The 14,040-nt window shown below is 42.9% G+C and overlaps 1 protein-coding gene across 1 annotated transcript; it reads left to right on the top strand.

The window, feature by feature from the left end:
• Positions 1 to 8,741: 8,741 nt before the first annotated feature.
• LOC139455430 (uncharacterized) lies at positions 8,742 to 9,713 on the top strand. The gene has a single exon (XM_071236984.1). It carries the CDS (start codon positions 8,742 to 8,744, stop codon positions 9,711 to 9,713), a length of 972 nt encoding a protein of 323 aa, XP_071093085.1.
• The last annotated feature ends 4,327 nt before the right edge of the window (positions 9,714 to 14,040 follow it).

The following is a 14,040-nucleotide window of genomic DNA, read 5'->3' as shown; positions in this document are numbered from 1 at the left end:
AAATGTTCTCACAAATGTTCAATCTTGTGAAATTTGTTCACTACTTTATGATTATATGAAATTTGCTCCCATAATTGATTTGATTGAAACTATTTAGTGATGTGTTATTGGTGCCATCGCCCACACCCTCCCCGGCCGCCTTCCTCACCACCTTCGCCCTCTACTTCTTCTCAGCAGGCTCAGGCACCACTCTCTCACTAGAACTTTCGGCAGATAAAATAGGACTTTGGTTTAAAAGAGAAAAAATAAATTACAACAATATTAAAAAAGCCAACAAAGGATACCACATAATCTTCCCTGGTGCATCCACTGCAAATCCACCCAACACACTTCACTCTCAAACCAATGCCCATACAGACACACACTCACCCAGCAGGCCAACAAACACATAAACATTGACACGGCTAAAATCCAAACACGAAAATTTGCTACACCTGCATCTAAACCACTCCTCCCTACACCACACCCAAACACCATCCCACAAACAAACACCACACCCATAACCGACAGCTCTGTCTGGGGCCCCTACCGAGAAACCGCACCCACCTCACACATACAAGCAGCCACTCAACCAACCACGAACCCTCCCACATCTCACATAGCCAAAACATCAACCCCCGCATGCAAAACAAACCTCAAAATGACCACCACAACACGACCCTCATCCAAGCACCCTACAGCCCATATGGTAACAACACTCTCCCACAAGCAAGCACAACAACAAAACACAAACACTAAGAAATCATCAGCTACACCCATCCCACAAACACCTTCACAATCCTCCACATCACATGCCTCCCCCATGGAAACTCAATCAGCTAAACCTAATCCAACCGATGACGAAGATTTATCCACTACTGAGGAAACAATAGACACTACTCCAACTAAAACAAACCAAACTCCCCAACCAGCCAACACCCAAAACCTAAATAACCTCACCTTACTCCTAGCATACATGCATAGTCAAAACTCACCAAAAGCTAGCATGAAATCCTTCTACAAAGTAGCTTTCAATCTAAAATTAACCGATCTTCCCTTCTTCCTCTTTAACCTCTACCTAAAAGAACTCACCGAATAAAATAAAAACTAAAAACTAAATCACCAATCACCCGAACCCAATATTCGAAGGACTGAATATTTTTCAGTGGAACGCCAACGGACTCACCTCCCACGGCCATGAACTAAAAACTAAATTTAAACTAAATAAAGGCCCTCACATTGCTTGTATACAGGAAACCAAATTCTCAAAAAAATCCAAATTCACACTACCTAACTACAACTCAGTTAGAACTGACAGAGCTAAACCGAAAACAAGAACAGCCGCAGGAGGACTAATCATATTTATCAGGGAAGATATAAATTACGAAGAAATAAAAATAGACACGCCAAACCTAGAAGCCAACGGCATTAAAATCACATTAAATAACCGAAACATAAACATCATAAATATTTACCACTGGGCGGAACAAAAAGTCCAACCTGAGGATCTAAACAAACTACTCCAAATAAGCGATAAATCTACTATATTCCTAGGAGACTTTAACGCTCACCATCCTACATGGAGCATAGATGATAAAATAGATAATCATGGCAAATTAATCTCCGAATGGATAGAAACAAACGACCTAGTACTCCTTAATAGCAACCAACCCACAAGGTACGATAAGATAAACCAAAAAATGTCGGCTATCGACCTAACCATATGCACCGCAGATCTAGCCCAAAGTACTCAATGGGAAGTGCACGACGTCCCGCTAGGTATTGACCACTTCCCCATAAACATAACCATAGGAAATACAAACGTACCAATCCAAACAGAAAACCAAGAACCAAAATTCCATTACAATAAAGCTAACTGGGACCAATTCCAAGATATCTGCAACGAAGCTAACTTAAACGAAATAGAAAATAATGATCCAGAAACCTATTGTAAAAACCTAACAGACTATATAATAAACGCAGCCAAAACCTCCATCCCCTTCAAAACATCTAAGACAGGCAAACCCACGGTACCATGGTGGAATGAGGAAATAGAACAGACTAGACGAAAACGTAAATCAGCCTTCAATAAAAAAAAACGCGACTACAAATATTTAAACATAGCCCACGAACTAAACCACCAGGTTCAAAAACTAGTCCAAATAGCCAAAAGTAGAGACTGGAAAAAATTCTGCGAAGGTATAAATAACCGTACAGATGCCAGAATGGTCTGGCGCAAAATCCACGCCATCAGAGGCTTAAAACGACATAAAAAAAACCACCTAACATTGACAACTCAACCAACCCCGCCCAAAAAGCAAATAATCTCGCCAACTACTTTTCGGCCGTTAGCAGTAACACCAACTTCAGTAAAAAATTCCAAGATAAACTTAAAACAGAAAGCAAACCCACAAAAGAACCAATCAATAACAATCTAGAAATAAATCAACCCTACACAATGGAGGAGCTCCTCTACGTAATCCAAAACAGGAAAAAGGGCACAGCCCCAGGATTAGACCTAACTTCTTACCAAATAATTAAAAAACTCCCCCTAAAACTACTCCAGGCACTACTCAAACTATACAATCTCATCTACCTAAACGGACAGGTTCCTACTCCCTGGAAACAGACCCTAGTCATACCAATCCCTAAACCTAATAAACCAGCTAATCAAGCTAACTCATATAGACCAATATCCCTAACTTCAAACTTAAGTAAAGTAATGGAATCAATGGCTAAAAATAGATTACAACATTACTTAACCCAAAATAACATCATAAACCCAGATCAAAGCGGTTTCACTCCTGGCCGCTCAACCCTAGATAACCTCGCCCGACTAGAACAAGATATTAAGACAGGACAACTAAATAAACAATATACCACAGGCATCTTCTTAGACTTCTCTAAAGCTTTCGACATGGTATGGCACGATGGGCTAATACAAAAACTTAAAAAAATAGGACTCAAAGGTCAGATAATAAACTACATCCAGGACTTCCTAAACAATCGTAAAATAACCGTGGGTATAGACCAAACACTATCGGACCAATGTCCCCTAGAAAATGGTACTCCACAGGGCAGTATCCTCAGCCCCACCCTCTTCAATATAATGATAAACGATCTATTCGAGGGCCTATCCCCTAAAGTAAACACATCAAAATTCGCGGATGATGGAGCCATCTGGATCCGCACTAAAAGCATGAACATGGTCCAAAATTTACTCCAAAAATCTCTTAATAAAATACAACAATGGGCTGACAAATGGGGCTTCTCCCTTAACTCAGAAAAAAAAACTGGAATAGTATTCAAACATAAAAACATGAAACCCGCCTCCCCAATCCTCCAGCTAAACAATCAAACAATCAAATTTCAAAAACAAACCAAATTCTTAGGACTTATTTTCGATGAACATCTCACCTGGGATGCTCACATCCAAAACCTAACAACTAAATGCAGTAAAGACCTAAACACCCTAAGATGCCTAACTGGCTCTAACTGGGGAGCATCCAAAGATACCCTCCTCTCTCTCTACATATCACTAATTAGATCAAAACTAGACTACGGCTGTGCCATATACAACACCCTAAACAACTCTCTATCTAAAAAACTTGACTCAATACAATATCAGGCTCTCAAACTAATTACACGCACCCAACATGGCACCTCCTACACCTCACTTCAGGCCTTAACAGGAGAAATGCCACTAAATCTACGCAGGGAACAGCTAAGCTTAAATTTCTGGGCCGCGTCCCAATCAAACCCTCTCATCCAAAACTTAATAAACCAAAACATCAGCCCCAAAAACCAAGCTCTAGCTCGTAAACACCCCTTACTTACCCCAATATCCCAAAGAATAACAAACTACCTAAATGAACACCAAATTAATAATCTTAAACAAAACTGTAAACAATCAAATATCTTCACCCCTAAACTTAAAATACCCAAAATAGACACAACACTAGCTAGCCAAATAAATAAACAAACCGACCCAAACATAGCTAAAACTACCACACTAGCATACATACACGAAAATTGGCCAAATTGGTGTCACATTTACACGGACAGATCCTCAAATCCGACCTCCAAACACACAGGTTTCGGAGTCCATACCACACAACCAACTAAAACCACACAATCCTTCCGACTCCCAAACAACCAATCAATATTCACGGCAGAACTAATGGGCATGGCCTCAGCCCTCCATAATCAAGAATCCAAAAACCACAAAAAATCCTAATACTTACCGACTCCCTAAGTGGACTGCAAGCCCTCCAAAACAAAAATACCAAAAACCGACCTAAATTAATAAATCAAATACTTAAAAGCTCCAACGACCTAACTAAGGCAGGCAAACAAATAACCTTCTTGTGGATACCCGCCCACGTAGGAATATACGGTAATGAAAACGCCGATAAAGCAGCTAAACTATCCCTCAAAATCCCAGAAATAAGCTTAAACTTACCCATCTCAAAATCAGAAATTAAAAGTGTAAACAAGCAAAAAATCACCAAAAAATGGCATAACCTATATCTAAACTCAAATAGCCAAATCAAAAAAGTGCTCAGCAAACCACTAACCAAACCAAAAATTCTCCATCCATCAAAAAAAATCGACAGAGTAATCACTAAACTCCAAACGGGACACACCAACCTAAATAACCACCTAAAAATTTTTAAAAAACACACTACAGGTAACTGCCCACACTGCAAACAACCAGAAACCCCAGAACACGCACTCATCCACTGCACACACTACCTAACACATCGAACCGCATTACAAACCACCCTCAATCTAAACAAGGCTCTAACTCTAGAAGCAATACTAAACCCACAAAATAAACTAGAAAACTTCAAGGCCTTAGGCGTATTCTTAATCAAAACGGAACTAATAAAACGCATCTAAAAACACAATAACCTACCAAATCAAAATCACATAAACAAACAAACATCCACCATACCCAGCTCCCTTAGTTCTCCTCCCCAATCCCATCGGCATCTATTCAAAATCTCAAAATTCCCAAATTCTATATAAGCAACCCCTAAAACCCCCCTCTTGGGTTGCACAGACCACCTTCGCCCCTTTCAGAAACGCATTAAATGGCCTGGCCGGGCCCGTGTGCGAAATACGCATCAGTCGGAAAGCGCACGTTAAATCTCCATAGTAAGTAAGTAAGTAAGCATTACTATTCTCAGTTGCAGTTTGTACTCCAAGCGAGCAACACCTCTCCAAGCCTCCAGAGCCCCCTCAAGCCCACGCACAGCACCGCTGATAGCAAGCCCAGGGAGAACTTCAAAGGTAATTATATAACCACTCACCCATCCATTCACAACAACCTACATCTCCTAATCAACGCTCACACCCAAGTCCAAACCTAAAACTACACTCACAAAGCCCACCAAAACAAACAAAAACACTTCAAATTAAAACACAAGCCCTCTAATTAATCTCTTAAAGAAAGCTTTAAACAACTCACAAACCCCAAACAACCAAAACACCGCAAACACTACTCACCCCTTCCAAAACACTCCCACAACCCCCCACCTCAAACACCACAACTCACACACACATCCTGTACACCCAATCCCAGCATGGCAGACCAAAGACCAAAGATTTTCGAGATAAGCGAAATCTCTGGCATTACATCCCCTACACCTGCGGAGGCGCACGACACCTCCGACAGGGCAACACCCTCACTCATTCCCACAGGCTACGGCGATGAAGACCCTCAAGCCTCCTACATGGAAACTCAACCCAGCACCCCACCTCCCAAAGCATGCAACTAAAAAAAAACGCAAACTAGACGCATCGGCATCACCTACCTCACACACCCTCTCACCCGCAGCCCTCATCACCACGTGGGCCCTCTACTTTTTTTCGGCCACCCCCTCAGTACAACTAGCTCCAACACTAACCATAAATAAAATAGGCATGTGGCTAAGGCAACAAAAAATCAATTACCTAAACATCAAACGTAGCTTCAAAGGATATCAGATAATCTTCCCAAATCAGGAATCCTACATAGCAGCAACTAAAATTAAACAAATATTCCAATTCACCATACAAGCTCTAAACCTAACTGGCAAACTAGGGGAGTTATTCGAGTGCACCCAAGGGAAACCGACGAGGACCTCGACATATACACCCAAGAAGCTAACACTATCCAAACCCAACCACAAATAACTAGCCTCCGCAGGATTAAATCAAACAGAAACGGGAAAACCACCCCCACTCCTATTGTAATAATAAACAGCTAAACACCCTGAAGCCCCCAAACATATCAATCACTTTCGGCGCTAACCATAACTTAGAGGTCAAACCATACATCAAGCAAGCAAAGCAATGTTCTAATTGCCTACAATATAATCACACCGCTAACCAATGTACTTTCAAAAAAAACTAAATGCAAAAACACTTCACCCTCCCCGCCTCTCACCCCACAATTACCACATCTACACCCGCAAGCAAAACCCAACGCACAACGACCACCACACAACCATCACCAACACAGGCCATCACAGCCACAAGGGCAACAACACTCCAAAACCTCCAGTCAACAGGGAAACTACAGAAACCACTCAGACTCTCACTCCCACACCCAGCATGCAGCCCACCACCGAAGAGAGTGACCAAACTAAAGACAACTTAACCGAAGAGGACGAGTACACATCCTCAGAGGAAATAAACGATCTTACCTTGTCAGCCCCAAAAACCAAAAGCTATAGAAAAAAACTCACCCAAAGCGTAGCAAGCAAAAAACTAAACAACTTAGTCCTCCAACTAGCTATATGTTAAAGCAGTCTAATTAAACAATAACCAACCAACTAGATACGACAAAATCCACAACACCATGTCGGCTAATGACTTAACAATATGTACATTGTGTTTATGGTCTGGTCAATGGCTCCTCATTAACTCAAGATTCACATCTCACTGTTTTGTTTTATCTCACTATTCATTGGATTCATTTGTCAAATTCAACTGAAACCTGGTCCCGTGTTGCATGCGTGCTCAACGGGTTGCACACGCGTGTTCAACGGGTGCTGAACCCGTGTGAACTTCTAGGCAGTACTGTACATATTGCTCCCTTTTCACTTCCAAGTCTTCTTGAATTGGGTCAAGTTTGATTTGGTTGCCTGTTTTGAGGTGGCGCAAGGCTTCCATGGCTTTGCCCATGTTTAAAGTGAGCTAGATACTTAGAGTTTGGTAGGGGTTCATCTTTCACGCACACAATTTGAACCAAAAAGTAGTTGTTGCCTAACAACGCACGGCAGAACTCAGGCCATACGATGGCCTGTAAACAAATCAGATAATCAAATGAAGGACCAGTCAATCCAGAGACACGAAAGCACGTTTGCTGATTTTGGTGAAACTAAAAACGATATGTTAATTTTGAATTACATCTGCTGTTTACAAGTGTAGAGAGTCTACTGCTTATTAGTGAAGAAAAAATGTTTGAGATATATGTTCCTTTTGCAACAGGAGGGAACAGTTGTACCATTGAACCATATGTTCCCGTGTCCTTGTCAGATGAACAATTGACTTACCTTTGCGTGTGTTTGTGACCGGTGCCTCCAGTGAGACAGGATATGCTCACCTTTTCGAGAACACCTGGTATCATCACTGTTTGATAGTGATGCATAAACACATGTTCATGATACAGTAGAAATCCTACAATCGACCTGCTTTCGTGACAATGGAAAAGGTTTTATCGCTTATGACGTAAGAGGCGATTAACGGGATCGGATGGCCATGCGCGGTGACTTAGTTTATGCATATCATCGAATCACGATCGATAATCATGATGTCATTCCCTTGATTGGCTCGTCCAGACTCGATTCTTTACAGACCACAGTCATGAAGCTGAAATATTGCTGAGTGTGACGTTATACAACAAACAAATCAAACAAACAAACAAATCAAGATCTGCAGCACCGCGGGCTTCCCCCATCACCAAGCTGAGATGCGTTGGTATAACTAAGCCTCTGTTCAAAGTAAACCCAACTCGCTCCATGTTGCTGTTTAAATCGTTTGTTCCTTGGAACGAGTAGCTATCATGAACATAATACTACATCTTCAACTAATCGGAGAGTAGGATGAACTGAACAAACTACACAACCCTGATTCTTTCACTGCTTCACAGAGACAAGTACTGCATGACCAATGACCCGTTAATGTGCGCTCAAGGATGAAATGTTACCATGCGCACTAAATAGTGTGTAACTTTGTTAACACTATCTCTACGTCAAATGCCAAATAAAAACAAATTTTTATGTACTTTTTCCAATCCTACCTAATTTGGGTTTTTCACAGAAAATAATGGAAGGGTCTAACTAGGAGGGTTTTTTTTGTTTTATTTGAGACAGAAATGCGTAAACAAAGCGATAGAAACACGGAAAGATGTTCAATATGATCACGTTTTTCCAGGATTTTGGTTTCTTCTAAGCCTTTCAAGACTGTATGATTACCAATATACTACCAAAGTACTAATTGTTACCACTAGAAGAAGAGGTGAGACAAATAAATTATAATCAATTCTACTCCATTGTAAATATAATATGTAAGACAGTTATTTATACTTGTAAATGACATAACAGCAGTTATGTATGATTTTATATTCGTTATTTAGTCACTTTACCAAGAAAGTATAGGTATGATTTCTGCAAGTATGTTTGTTTTTGGTATTGCAAGCACACTTATAAGAGTTGTCTTCACGTTTCAGCTTTCACCTCTAGAGATTTAACCGAAGGTGGTCAGAGAGCATTATGTCTTCCTTTCGTCGAACTTCTTTGCTCCTGTCGGTGGGCGTTGGCGCCCTTTCAATGCTCCTCTTTGAACACATAGTCCTACCTCACTTCTCATACAGGGTAGTTGATGACAGCCGGACTGTCTCGTTCAGGTCCAGCCCCAGTCCTGGTAAAACCTTAGTGTACAGATTCAACGGAAGACAGATGCAACAGCTTCACGAGTTCTGCACATGGACTGTCCACGTTGACTGTGTTCCTCTGAAGACACCGTCGGGAGAGACGCCGATCCATATACACGACATCGTGGTTGATAAGTGGGTGTCTAAGGACCTAAAACAGAAGGGAGCGTGGGAACCTGGAAACATCAATCTCGTTCTGTCAGAATTAAAAAAAGACCCTGAACTTGGCTTCATGGATCTAGGATCTCATGTCGGCGCTTTCTCCCTGTCTGTGGCCAAGTTCGGGAGGAAGGTGGTATCTGTGGATCCGCTCATAGAGAATGTCCAGAGACTGTGTAAGTCCATTCAGAAAGGCGGCTTCACAGACAGGATGACCATCATATTCAATCCCCTTGGAGCAAACCACTCCTTCGTGAATTTCAAGCCTGATGTTGGCAACGTTGGAGGGACAAGCGTTGTGGCATCGTCTGGGTCTTCTTCTAAATCCCCCTGTGAGGAATCCGCTGACTCGTATACCATCACCCTAGACGATACATTACCCTATCTGCCATTCAAGAAGGCCGTTTTAAAAATGGACATACAAGAGTATGAATATTTTGTTCTCAGCGGTTCAAAAAGGTTTTTCAAAGAGATAGAAGTTCCTGCAATTCTGATGGAATGGGTACTTATGAAAGCAGACATTAATGGGAAAAACCTGGTAGATTTGTTATTAGGATTGCAGTATTCTGCATATGCACCAAGTATCGGGGGTCAGAAATTAGACCCAAATCAGTACAAAAGCTGGCCATATGACGTAATATGGAAGAAGTAGGAACATTTCTTTTCTCAAATTATTAGCGCAGAAAATAACACACTGTCATATTTTGTATAGTATTCGACTTGTTCTGAGACAATAACATCTTGAATTAGTGTAAATATATAGTGCTTTTGGGGGACATAGAATTGCCGCAGATATTCATATGCACTACATATCAATATAAAATGGTATTCACTTACAACATATCCGTAGCAACACATCACATATTGTTTGGTTTACTGGCATGCTGGCGTATCTACCAGTTTCTCCTTTGGACGATGTGAGCCACATCGTTACCATGCCAAAGCTGCCCGAAACTTATTTATAGCGATACAGCCAATATATATATGAATGGTTCAACGCCACTGAGGGTGCAATCGGTCTCTGATACGTAGTTTGAATTTAGAAGAGATTTCCTATGATTACTGAATTCTTTTCGTCTCTTTTTATTTACTTGAAAGTTACTTTAAAGTAAGTCATAACAATAATCATCTGAGGGGCTCGGAATATGCATCAAGATTAGATATGTTTCTCAGCTACAGGTACAAAACAATTTATATATCTTTAACTATGAGCCTGAATTTCTGTTTGAAGAAAATCACCTTGCAACAATGTAATTTTTGTGATAGGGAATTTTTATTTTTATTCAAATTGTCTAAAGCATTTCAAGAAATTTAAGGGTCAATTTTTGTTTATAAAATCACAGCAAATTGTTGAATACAAAACGCCAACACCAGTGTTGGTTATCTGCCGAGACACATTCCATTGGATCTGAAAGACAAAATAGGGGGCTGAGATTATATGAAGGGATCACTGAAAGACACTGCAGTATACGTAGTCAACCTTATTTTATATTTTGTCATTACATACTTGCCACTGTAACCCAAATGTTCATTTGTAAATGGGACAAAAAGTGTTCAATAAATATAATTTTGAAACAAACCACCAATTGTGAGGACAAATCTCTTCCAGATTTATCACCTTATTTCAAGCATATTTGTTCAATGTGTTTATTGATAGCATTATTAATAACGCATGATAAGCGAGGTAAGGGCACGACACTAATGGAATTAAGGTGAATTCTTCAAGTAGTATGTATGTTGGATAAGGGCCTGACCGATTATCAGCCTCAAAAAGTAATGTTTATGTCTCATGTTGGTCTCCTAAGAAAGTTGGTTAAACCTAAGTGAAAATTAATAGGAACAAGTGATCAATAAAAGTAATTCACATTTGTGAAAAGGTCATACCAGGCATATACCAAGTTGCAAATTGAATCAGGCGCATTTGGTTCCGTCAATAACTTTAAGTACAAAGGCTCCCAAGCGAGAGAACAACAAAGAAGGGGTCAACTGCAGTGAGATAGCGAGTGAACACCCGGGAGCGGGTCTATTGCGGTGAGATAACGAGAAGCCAACAGGGAGCGGCTGTATTGCGGTGAGATAGCGAGAGGCCAAAACGGAGTGAGTCTACTGCAGTAAGATAGCGAGAGATCAATACGTAGTGGGTGTACTGCAGTAAGGTAGCGAGAGATCAACAGAGAGTGGATGTACTGCAGTAAGATAGCGGGAGAGGGTTTATGCAGTAAGATACTGAGTGATCAACACGGAGTGGGTGCACTGCAGTAAGATAGCGGGAGAGGGTTTATGCAGTAAGATACTGAGTGATCAACACGGAGTGGGTGCACTGCAGTAAGATAGCGGGAGAGGGTTTATGCAGTAAGATACTGAGTGATCAACACGGAGTGGGTGCACTGCAGTAAGATAGCGGGAGAGGGTTTATGCAGTAAGATACTGAGTGATCAACACGGAGTGGGTGTACTGCAGTAAGATAGCGGGAGAGGGTTTATGCAGTAAGATACTGAGTGATCAACAAGGAGTGGGTGTACTGCAGTAATATAGCGGGAGAGGGTTTATGCAGTAAGATACTGAGTGATCAACACGGAGTGGGTGTACTGCAGTAAGGTAGCGAGGGAGCAACAGGGTGTGCATATTCTGCAGTAAGAAAGCGAGAAAGCAAGAAGGAGTGGGTGTATTGCATTGCAATTTCGTGAGAGCAACATGAGCTCTCATGAGCTCTCCCACTATCTTACTGCAGTACACACACTCCTTTTGGTTTCTCTCTATCTTACTGCAGTACACCCACTCCCTGTTTATATCTCTCTATCTTACTGCAGTACACTCACTCTCTGCTGCTCTCCTGCTATCTCTCTGCAGTACAACCACTCCCTGTTGCTCTCCCGCTATCTTACTGCAGTACACCTACTCTCTGCTGCTCTCTCGCTATCTTACTGCAGGACACCCACTCCCTGTTGGCCTCTCGTTATATCACTGCAGTACACGAACCCCTGTTCCTCTCACGATATCTCAATGCAGTACGTCTACTACCTCTTGCTTTCTCACTGCAGAATACGCACACCCTGTTACTCTCTCGCTATCTTACTGCAGTACACCCACTCCCTGTTACTCTCTCGCTATCTTACTGCAGTACACCCACTCCCTGATGCTCTCTCGCTATCTTACTGCAATACACCCACTCCCTCATGCTCTCTCGCTATCTTACTGCAGTACACCCACTCCCTCATGCTCTCTCGCTTTCTTACTGAAGTATACCCACTCCCTGTTTATCTCTCTCTATCTTACTGCAGTACACCCACTCCCTGTTGCTCTCTCGCTATCTTACTGCAGTACACCCCCTCCCTGATGCTCTCTCGCTTTCTTACTGAAGTACACCCACTCCCTGTTGCTCACTCGCTATCTTACTGCAGTACACCCATTCCCTCATGCTCTCTCGCTTTTTTACTGAAGTACACCCACTAGAGATAGCAGGAGAGCAGCAGGGAGTGAGTCTACTGCAGTCTGATAGAGAGAGATAAACAGGGAGAGGGTGTACTGCAGTGAGATAACGAGAGCGCAACAGGGAGTGGGTGTACTGCAGTGAGATAGCGAGAGAGCAGCAGGGAGGGGTGAAATGCAGTGTGATAGCGAGACAGCAGCAGGTAGGGGTGTACTGCAGTGTGATAGCGAGAGAGCAGCAGGGAGGGGTGTACTGCGGTGTGATAGCGAAAGAGCAGCAGGGAGAGGGTGTACTGCAGTGTGATAGCGAGAGTGCAGCGGGGAGGGGTGTACTGCGGTGTGATAGCAAGAGAGCAGCAGGGTGAGGGTGTACTGCAGTGTGATAGCGAGAGAGCAGCAGGGAGGGGTGTACTGCGGTGTGATAGCGAGAGAGCAACAGGGAGAGGGTGTACTGCAGTAAGTAAGTGAGAGAGGAACGGGAATGTGTCTACTGCAGTAAGATAGTGAGAGAGGAACGGGTGTGGGTCTACTGCAGTAAGATAGCGAGTGAGGGTGTACTGCAGTGTGATAGCGAGATTGCAACAGGGAGGGGTGTACTGCGGTGTGATAGCGAGAGAGGGTGTACTGCGGTGTGATAGCGAGATAGCAACAGGGAGAGGGTGTACTGCAGTGTGATAGCGAGTGAGGGTGTACTGCAGTGTGTGAGCGAGAGAGCAACATGGAGAGATTGTACTGCAGTGTGATACAGAGCAACAGGGAGAGGGTGTACTGCAGTAAGATAGTGAGAGAGGAACGGGAGTGGGTCTACTGCAGTAAGATAGCGAGTGAGGGTGTACTGCAGTGTGATAGCGAGAGAGCAGCAGGGAGAGGGTGTACTGCAGTAAGATAGTAAGAGAGGAACGGGAGTGGGTCTACTGCAGTAATATAGCGAGTGAGGGTGTACTGCAGTGTGATTGCGAGAGAGCAGCAGGGAGAGGGTGTACTGCAGTGTGATAGCGAGAGAGCAACAGGGAGATATTGTACTGCAGTGTGATAGAGAGAGCGGGTGTACTGCAGTGTGATAGAGAGAGAGCAACAGGAAGAGGGTGTACTGCAGTGTGATAGCGAAAGAGCAACAGGGAGAGATTGTACTGCAGTGTGATAGCGAGAGAGCAGCAGGGAGAGGATGTACTGCGGTGTGATAGCGAGAGAGCAGCAGGGAGAGGATGTACTGCGGTGTGATAGCGAGAGAGGATGTACTGCAGTGTGATAGCGAGAGAGCAACAGGGAGGGGGTGTACTGCAGTGTGATAGCGAGTGAGGGTGTACTGCAGTGTGATAGCGAGAGAGCAGCAGGAGAGGATGTACTGCAGTGTGATAGCGAGAGAGCAGCAGGGAGAGGATGTACTGCGGTGTGATAGCGAGAGAGGATGTACTGCAGTGTGATAGCGAGAGAGCAACAGGGAGGGGGTGTACTGCAGTGTGATAGCGAGTGAGGGTGTACTGCAGTGTGATAGCGAGAGAGCAGCAGGAGAGGATGTACTGCAGTGTGATAGCGAGAGAGCAACAGGA

The sequence above is a fragment of the Haliotis cracherodii genome, unplaced genomic scaffold, assembly GCF_022045235.1.
Source record: "Haliotis cracherodii isolate W230 unplaced genomic scaffold, xgHalCrac1.p SCAF_11, whole genome shotgun sequence".
Taxonomy (NCBI): Eukaryota; Metazoa; Mollusca; class Gastropoda; order Lepetellida; family Haliotidae; genus Haliotis; species Haliotis cracherodii.
Note: the sequence above shows the minus strand (reverse complement) of the source record. Positions and strands in the feature narration are given on the sequence as shown.